Raw genomic sequence first — 19,662 nt, forward strand, 5'->3', positions numbered from 1 at the left:
GCACCTAGGCTCCAATCTGCCACTTGCTTGCTGGGTGACCCTGGGCAAGTGTCTTCCCCTCCCTGAGCCTCAGTTTGCTTGGCACGGGGTAAGGAAATTAATGGTAGCTTAACAAAATAGTTAACCTAGCTGGGCGCGGTGGCTCATGCCTGTAATCCCAACACCTTGGGAGGCCGAGGTGGATGGATCACCTGAGGTCGGGAGTTAGAGACCAGCCTGGCCAACATGGGGAAACCCCATCTCTACTAAAAATACAAAAATTAGCTGGGTATGTTGGTGCGTGCCTGTAATCCCAGCTACTCTGGAGGCTGAGGCAGGAGAACCGCTTGAACTGAGGAAGTGGAAGTTTCAGTGAGCTGAGATCACGCCACTGCAGTCCAGCCTGGGCAACACGGTGAGACTCCATCTCAAAAAAATTAAAATAAATAAATAGATAAATAGTTAACCACAGAGGAGCTACTTCTCGGGTTTTCTATCATGGGAGACTTTTGAGTGAAGCAGAAAGGGGTACAGTGTACAAGTCAGCCCTCCGTTCTCTCCCCCATCCCCTGCAGTTCCTGAAGACACACAGTAACCCTGGGGCGGTGCTGTTACTGCCTTTCGTTGTGTCCTGCATTAATCTGGCCGTGCCATGCATCTACTCCACTTTCAGGCTTGTGGAGAGGTACGAGATGCCACGGCACGAAGTCTACGTTCTCCTGATCCGGTAGGTGATGTGTCGTGCCCAACACCAGCCTCTATTTCCATGGAGAGAAGTGGGATGGTAGCTAGAAAGGATTATGCTTTAGTATCAAAGTTTTTTCTCCAGAGAGGAGGAATTTCAAAAGTAAGGTGTGGCTGGGCGTGGTGGCTCATGTCAGTAATCCCAGCACTTCGGGAGGTTGAGTGGGGAGGATCACTTGAGACCAGGAGTTCGAGAACAGCCTGGGCAACATAGCCGGATGCTGGCTCTACAAAAAGCTGGATGCAGTGGCATGCACCTGTTAGTGCCAGCTACTCAGGAGGCTGAGGTGAGAGGATCACTTGATCCCAGGAGTTTGAGCTTACCTATGATTGCACCACTGCACTCCAGCCTGCGCGACAGAGCAAGACCCTGTCTTAAACAACAACAAAAGAGTGAAGGGTGTTTGTGTGGTGTGGGTTTTTGCTCAAAGTCATGGCTTGATTGCTTTCCTAATTGCTACCAGCAGGGGATTGATGTAGTTCTCAAGTATGGGATGTACAGATGGGCAGGCAGTGCACGCACAAAGGCTCCTGGGCTGAGGATGGGACTGAAATCATCTAGTGTTCCCCTTAGTCAAGCTGTGAGTCCTGGTACCCACTGCCTCAGGCGGGAGGAAGGGCCCATTTTTGTAATTCCACCACCCAAACAAAGGTGGGAGGAGTGCTTTGGGCAACTCACTGGCACCCACGGGGTGCCTTTTTGTGATTCCCACAAAGGCATCATACGTGCTAGAAGTGATCCCAGAGTTTTGATACACAAAGCCTGGAACCACCCAAATTTTGCCCCTCTAGTTTCTTCCCTGACTCGTTCCTGGTTATGGTGGGGTTTGTAAGTACAGGTCTGTAGGCCGGGCATGGTGGCTCACGCCTGTAATCCCAGCACTTTGGGAGGCCAAGGCAGGTGGATCACCTGAGGTCAGGAGTTTGAAGCCAGCCTGGCCAACATGGTGAAACTCCGTCTTTACTAAAAATACAAAAATTAGCTGGGCGTGGTGACGCATGTCTGTAATCCCAGCTACTTGAGAGGCTGAGGCGGGAGAATTTCTCGTACCCGGGAGGCGGAGGTTGCAGTGAACCGAGATCCTGCCACTGCACCCCAGCCTGGGTGACAGAGGGAGACTCCATCTCAGAAAAAAAAAAAAAAAAAGTGTAGGTCTGTACAATGCAGACTGAGTTTCTTTGCTGATCAGTTCCAGAGCCCTTGCCTTACCATGGTCTGTGAGATCCGGCTCCCGGCCAGCGCTCCAGCCTCATTTTCTCCCCGTCCTTCCTGCTCACTGCCTGTCTCTGTCACAGACCTCCTAAGCGTTCACAAATATGCCAAACCATATTCCCACCTCTGGACCTTTGCATGGGCCTGGAATGTTCTTCCCACACGTGACCACATGGCTTGCTTCTTGACTGCATTTTGCGTTCTTCAAACATCACCCTCGTGTTGCACTCTTCCTTGCACACCCCATTAAAAAGAACAGCTCCCTACCACCTTTTCTCCTCTGCAGTGTAATTTTCTTTCTTTCTTTTTTTATTTTTTGAGATGGAGTCTCACTCTGTCGCCCGGGCTGGAGTGCGGTGGCATGATCTCTGCAGTATAATTTTCTTACCACTTCCTGACATATTTGTATTTATTTATTATCTTCCTCTCCCACAGTTTATGGGGAAATCTTTGCCTTGTTCACAGTGTCTGGGATATCATAGGTGTCCAAGAATGATTGGTGAATGAATAAGCAAATTGGTCAGTCAGTCGATTATATCCAATTCATATTATGAAAATTCCAGCCAGGTGCAGTGGCTCGTGCCTGTAATCCTAGCACTTTGGGTGGCCAAGGTGGGAGGATTGCTTGAGCCCAGGAGTTCAAGACCAGCCTTGGCAACATGGTGAGACTCCATCTCTATAAATATTTAAAAATTAGTCAGGCATGGTGGATTGCACCTGTAGTCCCAGCTACTCAGGTGGCTGAGGTGGGAGAAGTGCTTGAGCCCGGGAGGTCAAGGCTGCAGTGAGCCATGACCACACCACTGCACTCCAGTTTGGGTAACAGAGTGAGACCCTGTCGGAAGAAAGAAAGAGAGAGAGAGAGAAAGAGAGAAAGAAAGAAAGAAAACTCTGACCATATTCCTATGCCCTCATTATTCCCCACATCCCAGCCACCGATCCATGGTGCCACTTTTAAAAGTTCGTATAGAAGGGGAAATGTTAGGTCTCACTGCACCCCATAACCTTGCATATTGAGTATGATGGGCATAAAATACCATCTACTAGATGATGGAATTGTAAAGACTGAGGGGGATGATTCAATAAAGAGGTTGGCAGTGTATGCTGGGTCAGCACCCAATAAACATTATGTACATTTACTATCATTATAATGGGAAGTGAAATCAGATCATTTGGAGATGCAACAAAAGAGAATGTATCAGTCAGAATAAATTAGGTTATACTGCAGTAACAACCCCCCAGATCTCAGTGGCTTGGAACACAAAGGTTTATTTCTTGCTCGTGTTACATACACAGTGTGGATTACCAGGAGGGACCTTCTTATGTTAGTTACTGAGGGATCCAGGCTCAGAGAGAAGCAGCCATCTTGAGTATCGTTGATCGCCATTCCAAAGGGAAGATGAGGAGTTCTGGAGAGTCTCACAGGGGCATTAAGTGCTCCAGATTAGAAGTGACACACATTAGCTGGGTGTGGTGGCTCACGCCTGTAATCCCAGCACTTTGGGAGGCCGAGGCGGGTGGATCACGAGGTCAGGAGATCGAGACCATCCTGGCTAACGTGGTGAAATCCCGTCTCTACTAAAAATACAAAAAAAATTAGCCAGGTGTGGTGGCGGGCGCCTGTAGTCCCAGCTACTCGGGAAGCTGAGGCAGGAGAATGGCGTGAACCTGGGAGGCGGATCTTGCAGTGAGCCGAGATCGCGCCACTGCACTCCAGCGTGGGTGACTGAGCAAGACTCCGTCTCAAAAAAAAAAAAAAAAAAAGAAGTGACACACATTGCTTCTGCTCACAATTCATTCACCGGAACTAGCCATGTGCCCCCCTCCAACCACAGGGGCCAGGAATTTCTATCTTACCATGTGCCCCAAAGGAGCTATTTGCAGACAGAATGAAAGACTGCCATTGAAGGTAATCATAAATGTTGTCTCTTCTGTTTAGAAACATCTTTTTGAAAATATCAATCATTGGCATTCTTTGTTACTATTGGCTCAACACCGTGGCCCTGTCTGGTGAAGAGGTGAGATTCTATGCTTCTCTGCCTTAAGTTTGGTTTCTTAGCATTTGACCAACAGGGAGGACGGGTTTCTCAAGAGCCATCACACTCTGTATTTGGTATTAATCCCTTGTGGGAAGAGAATGAAAACTAATCTGGAAAGCAATATAATGCAAAATGGGTCTCAACAAAAAAGCTCAGGTTCTAGAGCCAGGAGGACCTGATTCGAAGGCCAGCTGTGCTGTGTCATCTTCCGAGTCACTTAATCTCTTTGAGCCTCAGTTTTCTCATCTGTAAAATTGGGATTAAACGATATCATGTGTAGTATAAGTTCAGTGCCCAGCATATGCAATGGACACTAGTAATTTTAGTGCTAGTCTGTCCTAACAGCTTTGGGGTTGGACAAAATTCTTTTTGATCCTTGATGTTCTATTTTTCCTGTAACCTAGATACCCTGGGCTTTACCAATATGTAAACTCACAAATGCTGGCAGTAACAATTATGTCCTAATGCTGACTGTTTCTGGCCCTCCTTCACTTAACTACAGTTTCTAGTCTTCACTGACCTCAGAGAATGGGTGCCTGAGGGTGGTGTCCCATGTGGACTTAGGAACAAGCCAGCCTCCCTGGCCTTCTCATTGGGATGCCTCTGCCCCTGCTACTGCATCCCCCATGAGAATGTGCCTTCACATCACACAGCAGTCCTTAGCTGATGGTCATTGTGAGCTCTCAGATACCCAGGATGCCCTGGGGTTGGAAGTAGAGTCAGGAATCAGGAGTCTCTCTCTATTTCTCTGTCACCCATTATTCCTGGGCCCTAAAATAGCTCTGCTGTGTCTAGACTCAAACCATCTTACATGAACATGGCACCCTCAACTTCTCTCCCTAATTGTCGAAGAGATTCAAAATCAGCCCTCCAAGTTAGTATGGTTACAGCAGATACCATATTCTTCTTCCATGCATTCATCCATTCATGCATCCATCCATCCATTTCTCCATCATTCATTTATCCATCCATGCATCTATTCATCCGTCCATCCATGTATCCATCTATCCATCCATTCATACATCCATCCACTTATCCATTTATCCATCCATGTATGGATCCATCCATCCATCCATATATTTATCTATTCATTCATGTATTCATCCATCCATTTATCTAACCATCCATCCATTTATTTATCCACGTATTCATTCATGCATGCATCCATCTATCTATCAATTCATGTATTCATCCAGCCATCTATTCATCCATCCATTCATCCATCCATCTATATACCCATCTATGCATTCATCCATCGTCCATCCATTTACCCATCCATCATCCATCCATCCTTGGGCCATGCACCCAAAAGTTTCCTCTCCTCCTTCAGCCAAATCTAAAAGCTCCCAGTCTATCAGCTGATAGCACTGACTTCCTGCAGAAGTTCCTAGCCACTAGTTTCATAAACTGACTAATTTGAGCTTCCAGTTTACACTAGCCTACTAAACCTCTAGGCCACTTTCTTAATCAAGCAGACATTAATTGATTTTTTGTAAGGTAAATAAGCAAAAAAGAGTGAAGGCATTCTTAGCCATTGGCACTTCTGGCTCTGTTGAAGAAACTGATTACCCTTGGTTGAGAAATGGGATCCAGAGGAGATAGGGCAGGGAAGAAAAGTTTTACGGGGAGAGATCATGAACAGGGAAAGTTTGGGTATGTGTGGAAGGCAAGCTTTAATGGGGGAAAGAAGGAAACCCAAAAGAGAACAACATCCCTGGGAACAAACTCAGCTGCATTTTTTCAGAGTGGGTCTACTTTTTTGAGTACACAAGGACTTGGTCAAACCCAACCATTAGCTATGTCCTAATGGGTACATAGAGCCAGGAACAGAGGAGAATTGAGCTGAGGCCACAGCCCCTTCCCACATCCTGACTCTTGTTTGCCTTCCAGTGTTGGGAAACCCTCATTGGCCAGGACATCTACCGGCTCCTTCTGATGGATTTTGTGTTCTCTTTAGTCAATTCCTTCCTGGGGGAGTTTCTGAGGAGGTAAATATTTGCCATTCTTAAGTAATTAGGGCCTGATGCTGTAACCAGAACCTGATTCCTGGCTGAGGGGGACATACAGGTCCCTGACATACTCAAAGCGTGCGTTGTTTCAAGTTTGCCTGTTGTCCTTGGGGATACTGTTCACTTCTAAATTAGCTAAAATTTCACCTTAACCTGACAGTTCTGTTGTCATAGTTCACTTGGTTCAGTTGACCTTTTACAACCTTTTGAAAACAAATTCTAAAAATAAAAGACAGAAACTGAGCCATTTGAAATCTTATCCAGCCGAGGGCAGTGGCTCACGCCTGTAATCCCAACACTTTGGGAGACCGAGGCAGGAGGATCACTTGAGGCCAGGAGTTTGAGACTAGCTTGGGCAAAATAGGAAGACTCTGTCTCTATCCAAAAAAAAAAAAAAAAAAAAAAAGAAAGAAGAAGAAGGCAAAGAAAGAAAAGAAGAAAAAAAGAAATCTTATCCACTGTAGATAATTTCAATATTCTAGTATATATTCCTCCAGATTTTTCTATGCACACATTGCTCTGTGTGTGTCTTTACTATATAATGCTATATAATTTTCAAAAGCAAAAATGGAGTCACACTGCAACATATTGTAGAATTTGCTTTTACTAATCTGTCACTATGCCTTGACATCTTTCCATGTCAGTACATGTAGATTTATCTCATTGTTTTAATTGAATTAATGTATTAATTTTATATTAGATAGCTATCTATCTATCTATACAGAATCGAGGCACTGTCCTTGTCCCATGTCTGGTTTTTTACATTTAGTAATTCATTTTTTTAATAATATGATGAGCCTCTCATTCCTTATAGACATTTATGTATTTCTGCAAGCTGCTCTAGTAATAAGATGGTCTGATGTTGATTATTTTCTCAGTGGATAGATTCAATGCCAAATTTCCTCATTCATTTTTGCCAAAATGTGCTTTTATTCTAGCCTCTGTCGAGGGCCTGGACATAAAGGTGAAAAGGTTTGGCCGGGCGCAGTGACTCATACCTGTAATCCCAACACTTTGGGAGGCCAAGGCGGGTGAATCACCTGAGGTCAGGAGTTCAAGAGCAGCCTGGCCAATGTGGTGAAACCCTGTCTCTACTAAAAATACAAAAATTAGCCGAGCATGGTGGTGTGTGCCTATAATCCCAACTGCTTGGGAGGCTGAGGCAGGAGAATCGCTTGAACCCAGGAGGTAGAGGTTGCAGTGAGCTGAGATGGCGACATTGCCCTCCACCCTGGGTGACACAGCGAGACTCCATCTCAAAAAAAAAAAAAAAAAAAAAAAGTGAAAAGATTTTTTTTTGACAGATCTTTTTTTTTTAAATTGGCAACTCATCTTTATGAATAAATTAATATGAAATCAAGTTTCCCCAGAGTAAATGGAAACTTGGTTTCCTTCTTGTGGATTTAGAACACAGGGAAACATAATTTGATAGCAGCAACCAAAAATTTAAAAATGTTTATTTGAGTTGAGAGGTGCTGAGTTCATCCGGTTCATGAAAAAATAAGGTTTAATTAGCAAAGAGGGGTATAAGATAATAGTGGGATAATTTAAATGTTCAGGGTAACAAATGTTCTCTAGAATTTTTTAAATCACTTTAGCAGTACCCCCACTAGACTGCATTGTGTTAAATTAGTTTTCCCTCAATCCCTTCAATTACTTCTTCAAAAACATGCTTATAGATTTAGAACTTTTGAAAAATTTTCAAGGGAACTTACGACTTTATTTCAAGCTGGGGAGGGTCTCTTTTGTTGATTGTCCTAGTCTGTGGGGGATCTTCTGAAAGTGGGAGTTATGGTTTGGGTACTAAACTCAGTATGTTTTCACAGAATCATTGGGATGCAACTGATCACAAGTCTTGGCCTTCAGGAGTTTGACATTGCCAGGAACGTTCTAGAACTGATCTATGCACAAACTCTGGTGTGGTAAGTTTTGTGACTCAGCAAAATGCCCAGTGGTTCCCACATGACTGTGGAGTTGGTGTTTTGGTGGCAAAGTCCCAGAATCTGTTGTTTTTAAAGCTGCAGGGGTGATACCCCATCCAGCCAGTCTGAGAACCATGAATTTAGCATTTAGACTATCATTTTCCTTTATGAGAGCTTAAGGACTTCAGACAAGAATCAGCATAGAGCAGGGATCGCAACCTGGAGGCCCACAGGTCATGTCCAGCTTTGCAGGTGTGTTTCTTTTGTCCCTAAAAATATGAATTAACCACTGCTATGGTCTCAATGTTTGGGTCTCCCCTCAAATTCATATGTTGAAACCTTACTTCCAATGTGTTGGAGGTGGGGTCTTTGGGAGGTGATTTGATCTTTGACATGGCCCTTAGGAATAGGATTAGTGCCCTTATAAACAAGGCCTGAGAGATCCCTTGCCCCTTCTACCATGTGGGGACATGGAGAGAAGGCAACATCTGGGAATCACTAAGCAGGGCCTCACCAGACACCGAATCTACCAGCACCTTGATCTTGGACTTCCCAACCTCCAGAACCATAAGAAATAAATTTCTGCTGTTTTATTTATTTATTTTTATTTTTTAGACGGAGTCTCCCTCTGTCGCCCAGGCTGGAGTGCAGTGGTGTGATTTTGGCTCACTGCAACCTCCGCCTCCCAGGTTCAAGTGATTCTCCTGCCTCAGTCTCCCAAGTAGATGGGACTACAGGCATGTGCCACCATGCCCAGCCAATTTTTGTATTTTTAGTAGAGATGGGGTTTCATCATGTTGGCCAGGCTGGTCTTGAACTCCTGACCTCAGGTGATCCGCCCACCTTGGCGGATCCCAAAGTGTTGGGATTACGAGCATGAGCCACCATGCCCAGCCTCTGCTATTTATAAGCCACCCAGTTTATGGTGTTATAGTTATAGCAGCCTGATGGACTAACACAACCACCCATATTTAAACTTCAGGAGATTTCACATAACACCTAAATTTCTGGCTTCTCTCCAGAAACATCTGGCTTCTCTCCACAAAGATCTGTGGCAAAATGAGCATCTCCAGTTTGTCACAATCTCCACCTTTAACTGTTGTCTGTTAGCATTGATTTGCCATTTTGCATTGCCTTTAGGCTGTTTCGATGCAAACTTTACTTTGCATCCATGTCTCCACAGCAATGGGAGAATAAAGAAACACACAGAGAGGGCTGTGTGTTTCTTATATTTGATACACCATTTGGTGGGTTCTCTATAGTTTTTAGGATTTGTGACATGTTTTAGAAACTCTGCGTGCATTGAGAATAGCCAACTGGTTGCAGCAAATATTTTTACAAACTCACCTAGACACTGCAAACAATTAGCCAGTGGCTGTGTTTCCTTATTTATGTATTTATTTTTAATTTTCTTATTATTTTTTTGAGACAGAGTCTTGCTCTGTTGCTGAGGCTGAAGTGCAGTGGTGCAACCTCCACCTCCCGGGTTCAAGCAATTCTCATGCCTCAGCCTCCCAAGTAGCTGGGACTACAGGCATGTGCCACCACACCTGGCTAATTTTTGTATTAGTAGAGACAGGGTTTCACTATGTTGGCCAGACTGGTTTTGAGCTCCTGGCCTCAAGTGACCCACCTGCCTCAGCCTCCCAAAGTGCTGGGGTTATAGGTGTGAGTCACCATGCTCAGCCTATTTATTTATTTTTGAGACAGGGTCTCACTCTGTTGCTCAGGCTGGAGTGCAGTGGCATGATCATGGCTCACTGCAGCCTCAACCTCCTGAGCTCAGGCAATCTTCCTGCCTTACTTTTCCTTATTTATTTTAACATGATGCAGTTAATGCTGGAATTCTGTGTGGTGAATCACATTCCCAGGTTCCATCTGATGGGGTGTTGCTAATTTGAAAGTATTGGATTTGGAACTGGATAAACTGAATTCTGAGGCTGGCTCTGCCACTCATGGAGATCACTGTGCTTGTCTGAGCCTCAGACTCATCTGTAAATGCATATAAGAATAGCTACCTTTAAGGCCAGGTGTGGTGGCTCATGCCTGTAATCCCAGCACTTTGGGAGGCTGAGGTGGGTGGATCACCTAAGGTGAGGAGTTGCAGACCAGCCTGACAAACATGGTGAAACCCCATCTCTACTAAAAATACAAAATTAGCCGGGCGTGGTGGTGCATGCCTGTAATCCCAGCTACTCGGGAGGCTGACGCATGAGGATTGCTTGAACCTGGGAGGCAGAGGTTGCAGTGAGCCAAGATCATGCCATGGTACCCCAGCCTGGGCAACGAGAGTGAAACTCTGTCTCAAAAAAAAAAAAAAAGAAAGAAAAGAAAAGAAAAGGCCAGGCATGGTGGCTCACGCCTGTAATCCCAGCACTTTAGGGGGCCGGATCACCTGAGGCCAGGAGTTCGAGGCCAACCTGGCCAACATGGCAAAACCCCGTCTCTACTAAAAATACACACAAAAAATTAGCCGGGCATGGTTGGAAGTGCCTGTAATCCCAGCTACTTGGGAGGCTGAGGCAGGAGAATCACTTGAACCCGGGAGGTGGAGGCTGCAGTGAACAGAGATCACGCCATTGCACTCCAGCCTGGGCGACAAGAGTGAAACTTTGTCTTAAAAAAAAAAAAAGAATAGCTGCCTTTGAATCATGTTGAGCATTAAATGCCATGGTAGATGAAAACGCTTTGCAAACACCAGTATGTCATACAACGGGAAAGTGTTTTATTTTCTGACTCTTTAAAGTTGCCCTGGGTGATTTGGCTGTCTGCAAATAACTCAAAGTTAATGAGTTTATTTTTTAGAGACAGTGAGGACCTTTCTTTGGTAGTTTAGGTAATGTGTTTGCATGCCGCTGGATCACCTGCTGGCAATTTGGCAGTTTACAAAGTCCTTTCTTCCACATTATTTCAACTAGGATGACATTGGGCAAATTACTTAAACTCTCTCCAAACCTTAGTTTTCTAATCTTTAAATGGTAGAGATACCTACTCACAGGGTTTTCGAGGGGATTAAATAGGCATGGTGGCTCACGCCTGTAACCCTAGGACTTTGGGAGGCTGAGGCAGGCAGATCACTTGAGGTCAGGAGTTCGAGACCAGCCTGGCCAACATGGTGAAACCCTGACTCTACTAAAAAATACAAATTAGCTGGCTGTGGTAGCAGATGCCTGTAATCTCAGCTACTTGGGAAGCTGAGGCAGGAGAATCACTTGAACCAGGGAGGCGGAGGTTGTAGTGAGCCGAGATCATGCCACTGGCTGCACTCCAGCCTGGAGATAGAACGACACTCCGTCTCAAAAAGGAAAAAAAAAAAAAAAATTACCATTATGACTTCTGGGCCTTTGAGATTTTTGTTGATAAATCATGAATAAGCACCATCAAAAACACATCTTTTTTTTTTTCTCCATGGTTATTTCAGTTCTAACCTTTGCGGGTTTTAGGAGAATATTGCCTTTGATGATGAGTTTTACAAGAAGATAATATAATGACAGAAAAGGATATATGTTAGGGACAGTGGTAGAGGTGAAGTGAGGAACATGTTTCCCAAGTTTTAGTCTATTGTACACTAGCCTGCCTATTTTTTGGTATAGTGACATTTCACCTGTACCATTATCTACTTAATTTTTTTTATTATTTGCTTTTTTTTTTTTTTTTACTCAAATACGTTTTTTTTTAATGCCATGGTAGATGATAACTGCTTTTCATCAGCCTCCCAAAGTGCTGAGATAACAGGAGTGAGCCACCATGTCCATTTATTCTTCTCAAAAAACCCTGTGAGTAGGTACTAGTACGTCCACCATTTAAAGATTAGAAAACTAAGGTTTAGAGAGAGTTTAAGTAACTTGCCCAATGGCATCCTAGTTGAAATAATGCAGAAGAAAGGCCTTTGTAAATGGCCAGACTGCTTTTCCCAACATCGGCAATCTTCCTGGGGTCAGTAAGACCCTAGATGTCAAAACGTCAGGTGCCTGCCACCACGCCCAGCTAATTTTTGTATTTTTAGTAGAGATGGGGGTTTTGCCATGTTGGCCAGGCTGGTTTCGAACTCCTGACCTCAGGTGATCTGCCCGCTTCGGCCTCCAAAAGTGATGAGATTACAGGCGTAAGCCACCGCGCCTGGCCTCTCACATATATTTTTAAGGGAGTCTTTATTTACAATCATAAATGGAAAACCAGTGCCATTTGAAAGAAATCACAAATAACTGGAAAAATAAAAGCAATCCCATTCCAAAAAGTCATTAAATTCTAGCGAGATGTTACAGTTTGCCAAGGCTCTCAGCCCGAAGCCTACTCCTTTCTTGTTAAAAAATGGGAGATTGGCATGTGTTAGGAGTTACGGCATTCTAGAACCACACTGAGATTTTCTCCTTTTGTTGCTCACGAGCACCGCGGGAGACTTGGAAAGGGAATGCCTTTCTCATTTGGAACTCAGTGCCATTCAATGCCTTGTCCCTACAGGACCTCAGACCTTGAATACCATGGGGGAGGAAGAAGGAGAGGGGCAAGGCATGTGGGACATGCTAGCTTAGGGCATGCTGAATACCAGCTGTTGGTTTACTAGGTGGGTGGGAGATTTCTCTATAAAATCTCTTTTCCAGAGCTGGGAAGAAGGCAGCTGAGGATACTGGGTATGGTGGGAATCTGCCTAATTTGCTGGGATGGAAGCAGGCCCCCTCTGTATTCGTTTGCTGGGGCTGCCATAACAAAGTCTCACACACTGAGTGCCTTAAACAACATGAATTTCATATCTCACCGTTCTGGAGGCCAGAAGGCCAAGATCAAGGTGCGGGTGGGGTTGGTTTCTTCTAAGGGTCATAAGGGAGGGATCTGTCTCAAGCCTCTCTCCCTGGTTTATAGACGGCCATCTTCTCCCCATGTCTTTACATGGTCTTCATTTCTGTGTGTGTCTATGTCCTAATCTCTTCTTTTTTTGTTGTTGAGATGGAGTCTTGCTCTGTCACCCAGGCTGGAGTGCAATGGCACAATCTCGGCTCACTGCAACCTCCGCCTCCCAGGTTCAAGCGATTCTCCTGCCTCAGCCTCTCAAGTAGCTAAGATTACAAGCATACGCCATCATGCCTGGCTAATTTTTGTATTTTTTATAGAGATGGGGTTTCACCATGTTGCCCAGGCTGGTCTTGAACTCCTGACCTCAGGTGATTCACCCCCCTGGGCCTCCCAAAGTTCTGGGATTACAGGCATGAGCCACCGTTCCTGGCCTCCTAATCTCTTCTTTTAGGGACACCGGTTGTACTGGATTAGGGCCTCCTACAGTGATCTCATTCTACCTTAATCACCTCTCAAAGGCCCTGTCTCCAAATACAGTCACATTCTGAGATATTCGGGGTTAAGGCCTCAATATATGGATTTTAGGGACACACAATCCAGGCCACAATATCTTCTTTCTCTTCCCCCCAACCATCCCAGATTCACCCCGACTCCTTGTGTCTCCGCCAGCCTCTGACACTCACCCTCTCTCCCTCACAGGATTGGAATCTTCTTCTGCCCCCTGTTGCCCTTTATCCAAATGATTATGCTTTTCATCATGTTCTACTCCAAAAATGTGAGTCAGTCTGACGTTGCCATCAATCAGCTTTGTTCAGTCGCCTGTGACCTGGTGGCGCTTAAAGCTGGGGAAGGGGGCTCTGCAAAGGTGTCAGGAAGCCAGGCCTGGCTGGGGTCCCTCTGCCGCTGCTCCGGCTGCAGATGGGAGGTGGCTGCCTCTCTCTCTTCAGATCAGCCTGATGATGAATTTCCAGCCTCCGAGCAAAGCCTGGCGGGCCTCACAGATGATGACTTTCTTCATCTTCTTGCTCTTTTTCCCATCCTTCACCGGGGTCTTGTGCACCCTGGCCATCACCATCTGGAGGTAGGAGAAGGTGGCCTTGGGGGAGGTTTTAGAAACTGGGTGGATGGGTGTATGTTTTAAAACGTAGGTTTTATTATAATTCAGGTGTGGTGAGGCCGGGCGCAGTGGCTCACACCTATGATCCCGGCACTATGGGAGGCCGAGGCGGGTGGATCACTTGAGGCCAGGAGTTCAGGACCAGCCTGGCCAACATGGTGAAACCCTGTCTCTACTAAAAATACAAAAATTAGCCAAGTGTGGTGGTGCATGCCTGCAATCCCAGCTGCTCGGGAGGCTGAGGCAGGAGAATCACTTGAACCCGGGAGGTGGAGGTTGCAGTGAGCCAAGATTGCACCATTGCGCTCCAGCCTGGGTGACAGAGTGAGACTCTGTCTCAATAAATAAATAAATAAATAAATAAATAAATAAATAAATAAATAAATAAATAAAGTAGGTATGGTGAAGCCCAACAGGTCAGGAATGACCATCACTAAAAAGATAGTTTATTACTCACAGTTCCTGAGAAGAGGGGGCACTCTGTGCCACAAGGGACCACACAGGGAAGCATCAGGGTTGTTCAGGAGGCAGAGGGAGTGAGGGGAAACGTGGGCTAGAGCCTTTATTGTGGTTTTCTATGGTAAGGAATGGGCAAGGCAGGGGAAGCAGGTTTAGGGTTGGCTGGTTTGTCAGTAGGCTGTGGGATATGGATCCGCCCTGAGTTGTCTGGCACCTGGCCCTGGGGTGATTAGGGCAGGGGAGTGGTGGCCCAGAGTGTGAGAGCCTGATAAAGGGGGCGGTTGCGGGTGTGGGATCTGGATTGGTTGGTTTGCATTTGAAAGGTGTGCTTTTTAAGCTAGCCCAGGGAAGGGCAGCTAGCCCTGGGATCTGGAGTCAGTAAGACCCCAGATGTCAAAACATCAGAATAAAAAGACATGCTTAATGCAATGCCTAACTTAAGTTCCCTGGCTAACCAACAGACACTAAAAGCCAGGGAGGGAATACATCCTAGTTTGATCACCACCCATACGATGCCCACGGTCAGGAGTAGCTTTCTCACTTCTGCCAAGAACTGAAGCTTCCCAGAATGGGGAGATGCCCCCCCACCCCGTTCCTCCATATCCGGAACAGAACTTCATCTAAATTAACAGAAAGGCAGGACTGATCCGGCTCCTCCCACCTCTCCAACCCCACCTCCCTTTGGCTCCACTGTTCCCCGCCCCACCACCCTCACCCCATTCCTGGAAGCCAGCAAGCCCCTCCCAACATGGGCAGAGTCCTCTGAGTGAAGTCCTTTTCCCACTCCCTTTGCTTGGCTGCCTCCTCTCCACCCTCTGATTCTCAGCTCCAAGGCCCTCTCCAAGATCTGATCTTCACAGCCCTCCTTGTCTGCTCTCAGTTCCCCACTGCTTCTCTCTCTCAGACCTGAGTTTCTTTCCTTCATTCTATCATTCATAATCAGGAATGCCTCTGTGTGAGTCTTTAATTGTTAATCAACGATTGTCCGTTTTTCCCACCAGAATGTAATCCCAATAGGGCAGGAATTTGCTTAATATGAAGTCCCCAGAGCCTGACTAGAACATTGCTTAACAGAATAAACCATGGTTGAATGAATAATTGAATGAATTAATGAACAAGGGAGATGATTTTTAGGACACACGTGAAACTGGGGCTCTCAGTTCCTTGCTCCACAACGCCCTTGCTCCTCTTGGCATATCCACTCTCTTCTCTCTCTTCCTCACCAGTTCCTTGTTGCCCTATAGTTTCTGCTCATTCCTCCATAGCTAACAGGCTTCCCTCTTTATGCTTCTTAATTCAATTTCTTTCTTTGAGACAGGGCCTTGCTCTGCCACCCAGGCAGGAGTGCAGGGGCGCAATCACAGCTCAAACTCCTGGGCTCAAGTGATTGTCCCACCTCAGCTTCCCGAGTAGCTGGGACTATAGGCACACATCACCATGCCTGGCTAATTATTTTTTTATTTTTTATTTTTTTGAGACGGAGTCTCACTCTGTCATCCAGGCTGGAGTGCAGTGGCGCAATCTCGGCTCACTGCAAGCTCCGCCTCCCAGGTTCACACCATTCTCCTGCCTCAGCCTCCCGAGTAGCTGGGACTACAGGCGCCCGCCACCACGCCCAGCTAATTTTTTGTATTTTTAGTAGAGACGGGGTTTCACCGTGTTAGCCAGGATGGTCTTGATCTCCTGACCTTGTGATCCACCCGCCTTGGCCTCCCAAAGTGCTGGGATTACAGGCGTTAGCCACTGCGCCTGGCATGCCTGGCTAATTTTTTTTTTTTTTTTTTTAAGAAATGGGGGGGGGGGTCTCGCTATGTTGCCTAGGCTGGTCTCGAACTCTTGGCCTCAAGAGATCCTTCTGCCTTGGCCTCTCAAAGTGCTGGAATTGCAGGCGAGCCACCATACTTGTCTTTAATTTCAGGTTTTTTTTTTTTTCAGACAGGGTCTTGCTCTGTTGCCCAGGCTGTAGTACAGTGGTGTGATCACAGCTCACTATAGCCTCAACCTCCTGGGCTCAAGTGATCCTCCCACCTCAGCCTCCTATGTAGCCAGGACCACAGGCATGTGCTGCCATGCCCAGCTAATTATTTTTTTGTAGAGACGGAGTCTCACTATGTTGCCCAGGCTGGTCTTGAACTTCTGGGCTCAAGCAATCCTCCCACCTTGACCTCCCAAACTGTTGGGATTAGAGGCATGAGCCATAGTGCCTGGCCTTAATTGAACTTCTTAAGGAAAAAAGTCTGACTGCCCCCATTCATATCATTGAGCCAAGTTACTGCAGAAGTCACTGCTTGGCCTTTGGATTGGCTGCTGTTGGGTCAGCTCTGATCTGAGAGCCGGTCCTTAGAGTATAGGTCACCCCAGCAAGGCTGAGAGCAAGAGGGTTTCTTTGGAAAGTGGGTGTGATTGGATCAGGCAAGACTTGATGTTTTCAGGCCCAGAGCCCAGAAGGGACACCCTGATTCTAGAATAACCATCCCTGAGTCTTGTGCTAGAGATGTTCGTCCATCTTTGTTTTACCAGATTGAAGCCTTCAGCTGACTGTGGCCCTTTTCGAGGTCTGCCTCTCTTCATTCACTCCATCTACAGCTGGATCGACACCCTAAGTACACGGCCTGGCTACCTGTGGGTTGTTTGGATCTATCGGAACCTCATTGGAAGTGTGCACTTCTTTTTCATCCTCACCCTCATTGTGCTGTGAGTGTGGTACCTGGGGAATCTAGCAGGGAAAGCCAGGAGCTCTCGGGGGAAACAGCAGTAGGGATGTTTGGTTGGAAAGCAAATGGCTATAGCATAGCTCAGTGTTCTGGGTGACTCTACCCTTGCATAGGTAGTTTTCTTTCCTTCCTTCCTTCCTTCCTTTCCTTCCCTTTTTTCTTTTCTCTTCTCTTCCCTTCCCCTCCCTCCCTCTCTTTCTCCCTTTCTCCCTTCCCTTCCCTTTCAGTTCCGTTCCTTTCCTCTTCATTTTTTCTTCCTTCGTTCCTTCTTTCTTTCTCCCTTCCCCTCCCTTCCCTTCCCCTTCCCCTCCCTTCCCTTCCCCTTCTCCTTCCTTCCTTCCTTCCTTCTCTCTTTTTTGGTTGAGACAGGGTCATGATCTGTCACTCAGGCTAGACTGTAGCGGCATGGTCATGGCCTGCTGCAACCTCAACCTTTCAGGCTCAAGCCATCCTCCCACCTCAGCCCCCAAGTAGCTGGGCTTGCAGGTGTGCACCACTACACTTGGCTAATTTTTAAATTTTTTGGAGAGATGGGGTCTCCCTGTGTTGCCCAGGCTGGTCTCAAACTCCTGGCCTCAAATTATCCTCCTGCCTCAGCTTCTCAAAGTGTTGGGATTACAGGTGTTAGCCACCTTGCCCAAGCTTGCATTGATAGTTTTTTTGAAAGTTACTTAGCCTGGTGCAGTGGCTTGTGCCTGTAGTCCGAGCTTCTTGGGAAGCTGAGATGGGAGGATTGCTTGAGCCTAGGAGTTTGAGGCTGCAGTGTTCTCTGATCGTGCCACTGCACTCCAGCCTGGGCAACAGAGCAAGACCCCATCACTGGGGGAAGGGGGGAAAGGTTATATATACTATCTTCTTGTCTTAGGGATTTTTTTTTTTTTTTGAGACAGTCTCGCACTGTCACCCAGGCTGGAGTGCACTGGCGCGATCTCAGCACACTGCAAGTTCCGCCTCCTGGGTTCATGCCATTCTCCTGCCTCAGCCTCCCAAGTAGTTGGGACTACAGGCACCCACCACCAGGCCCGGCTAATTTTTTGCATTTTTAATAGAGACGGGGTTTCACGGTGTTAGCCAGGATGATCTCGATCTCCTGACCTCAAGTGATCCGCCTGCCTTGGCCTCCCAAAGTGCTGGGATTCCAGGCATGAGCCACTGCGCTGGGTCATCTTAGGGACTTTTTTTTAACTTATTCTATTAAGAAAGCAATACCTGCTTTTCTCCTCTTAAGGAGATGACATGCCCAGAGATGCTCAATTAATTGGTCTGAAGAGGGGTTGTGGCATGGGCTTATTTCCCCCTTCAGGAACCATTGTTCCAATGTATTTAACCTATAACTCTCCCTGACATGACTTTTCAGAAACACGTTTGGGCCAAATCCATCTGCAAGCACAGATTCCAGTTCCTTTGCATCCAGTGGAAATTCAGAGCCTGCAAAACATTCGCAAGAGTGTCATTCTTTCTTTTCTCCTCTTCCAGAATCATCACCTATCTTTACTGGCAGATCGCAGAGGGAAGGAAGATTATGATAAGGCTGCTCCATGAGCAGATCATTAATGTAAGTCCCCTTGGATCCCTCTGATGTCCGCCCTCACCCTTTTTAAACGCTGTATAAACATCCTCCAAAATAAAGAGAATACTACAATGAACTCTCATATCCCTGCTCTCAGCCCTAACAACCATCAATGTTTTTATATTCTTATTTCATCTACACTTTCTCTTCCCAGCAAATCCTTTATTTTTATTCTTAGTATTTATTTATTTTAATTATGATGATGATGATTATTATTTTGAGACAGAGTTTTGCTCTTGTTGCCCAGGCTGGAGTGCAGTGGCACAATCTCGGCTCAGGGCAACTTCTGCCTCCAGGGTTCAAGCGGTTCTCCTGCCCCAACCTCCCAAGTAGCTGGAATTACAGGTGCCTGCCACCATGCCCAGCTAATTTTTGAATTTTTAGTGGAGACAGGGTTTCACCATGTTGGCCAGGCTGGTCTCGAACTGCTGACCTCAGGTGATCCACCTGCCTCCCAAAGTGCTGGGATTACAGCCATCACACCCAGCCTTATTTTATTTTTTTAGAGGTGGGGGTCTTGCTATGTTGCCCTGGCTGGATTCAAATTCCTGGGCTCCTGCCTCAGCCTCCGGAGTAGCTGAGATTACAGGCAGGTGCCACTCCATCTGGCTCCCTGGATTATTTTAAAGCAAATCTTAGGCTTTATATTATTTTTTATCTATTAAAACTTATATATATATCTCTCTCTCTATAAGATAAATACTTTTATTTCACTTATTTATTTATTTTGAGACAGAGTTTCACTCTTGTTGCCCAGGTTGGAGTGCAGTGGAGCAATCTTGGCTCACTGCAACCTCCGCCTCCCGGGTTCAAGCAATTCTTCTGCCTCAGCTTCCCGCATAGCTGGAATTACAGGCGCCCGCCACCACACCCGGCTAATTTTGTATTTTTAGTAGAGATGGGGTTTCTCCATGTTGGTCAGGCTGGTCTCAAACTTCCGACCTCAGGTGATCCGCCCGCCTCGGCCTCCCAAAGTGCTGAGATTACAGGTGTGAGCCATCGCCCCCAGCTGAGATAAAGACTTTAAAAAATAACTACAATATCATCATCACACTTAAAAAACTTACCAATAATTTATTATTATCATCTTATATCCAATGTTTAC

At 46.2% G+C, this 19,662-nt stretch overlaps 1 protein-coding gene across 5 annotated transcripts in view; it reads left to right on the forward strand.

Annotated features, from left to right (window-relative positions):
* The window catches only part of TMC5 (transmembrane channel like 5), an 89,730-nt gene that overhangs the window by 65,575 nt on the left and 4,493 nt on the right, over positions 1 to 19,662 (forward strand). For all 5 annotated transcript variants that reach the window (XM_063598475.1, XM_008956015.4, XM_063598476.1 and 2 more), the window contains 8 exons: positions 555 to 706; positions 3,876 to 3,954; positions 5,866 to 5,963; positions 7,811 to 7,906; positions 13,397 to 13,472; positions 13,645 to 13,778; positions 16,794 to 16,967; positions 18,464 to 18,542. In XM_063598475.1, coding sequence (XP_063454545.1) covers positions 555 to 706; positions 3,876 to 3,954; positions 5,866 to 5,963; positions 7,811 to 7,906; positions 13,397 to 13,472; positions 13,645 to 13,778; positions 16,794 to 16,967; positions 18,464 to 18,542 — 888 coding nt within the window. The remainder of the gene's footprint in view (positions 1 to 554; positions 707 to 3,875; positions 3,955 to 5,865; positions 5,964 to 7,810; positions 7,907 to 13,396; positions 13,473 to 13,644; positions 13,779 to 16,793; positions 16,968 to 18,463; positions 18,543 to 19,662) is intronic.

The sequence above is a fragment of the Pan paniscus genome, chromosome 18, assembly GCF_029289425.2.
Source record: "Pan paniscus chromosome 18, NHGRI_mPanPan1-v2.0_pri, whole genome shotgun sequence".
Lineage (NCBI taxonomy): Eukaryota > Metazoa > Chordata > Mammalia > Primates > Hominidae > Pan > Pan paniscus.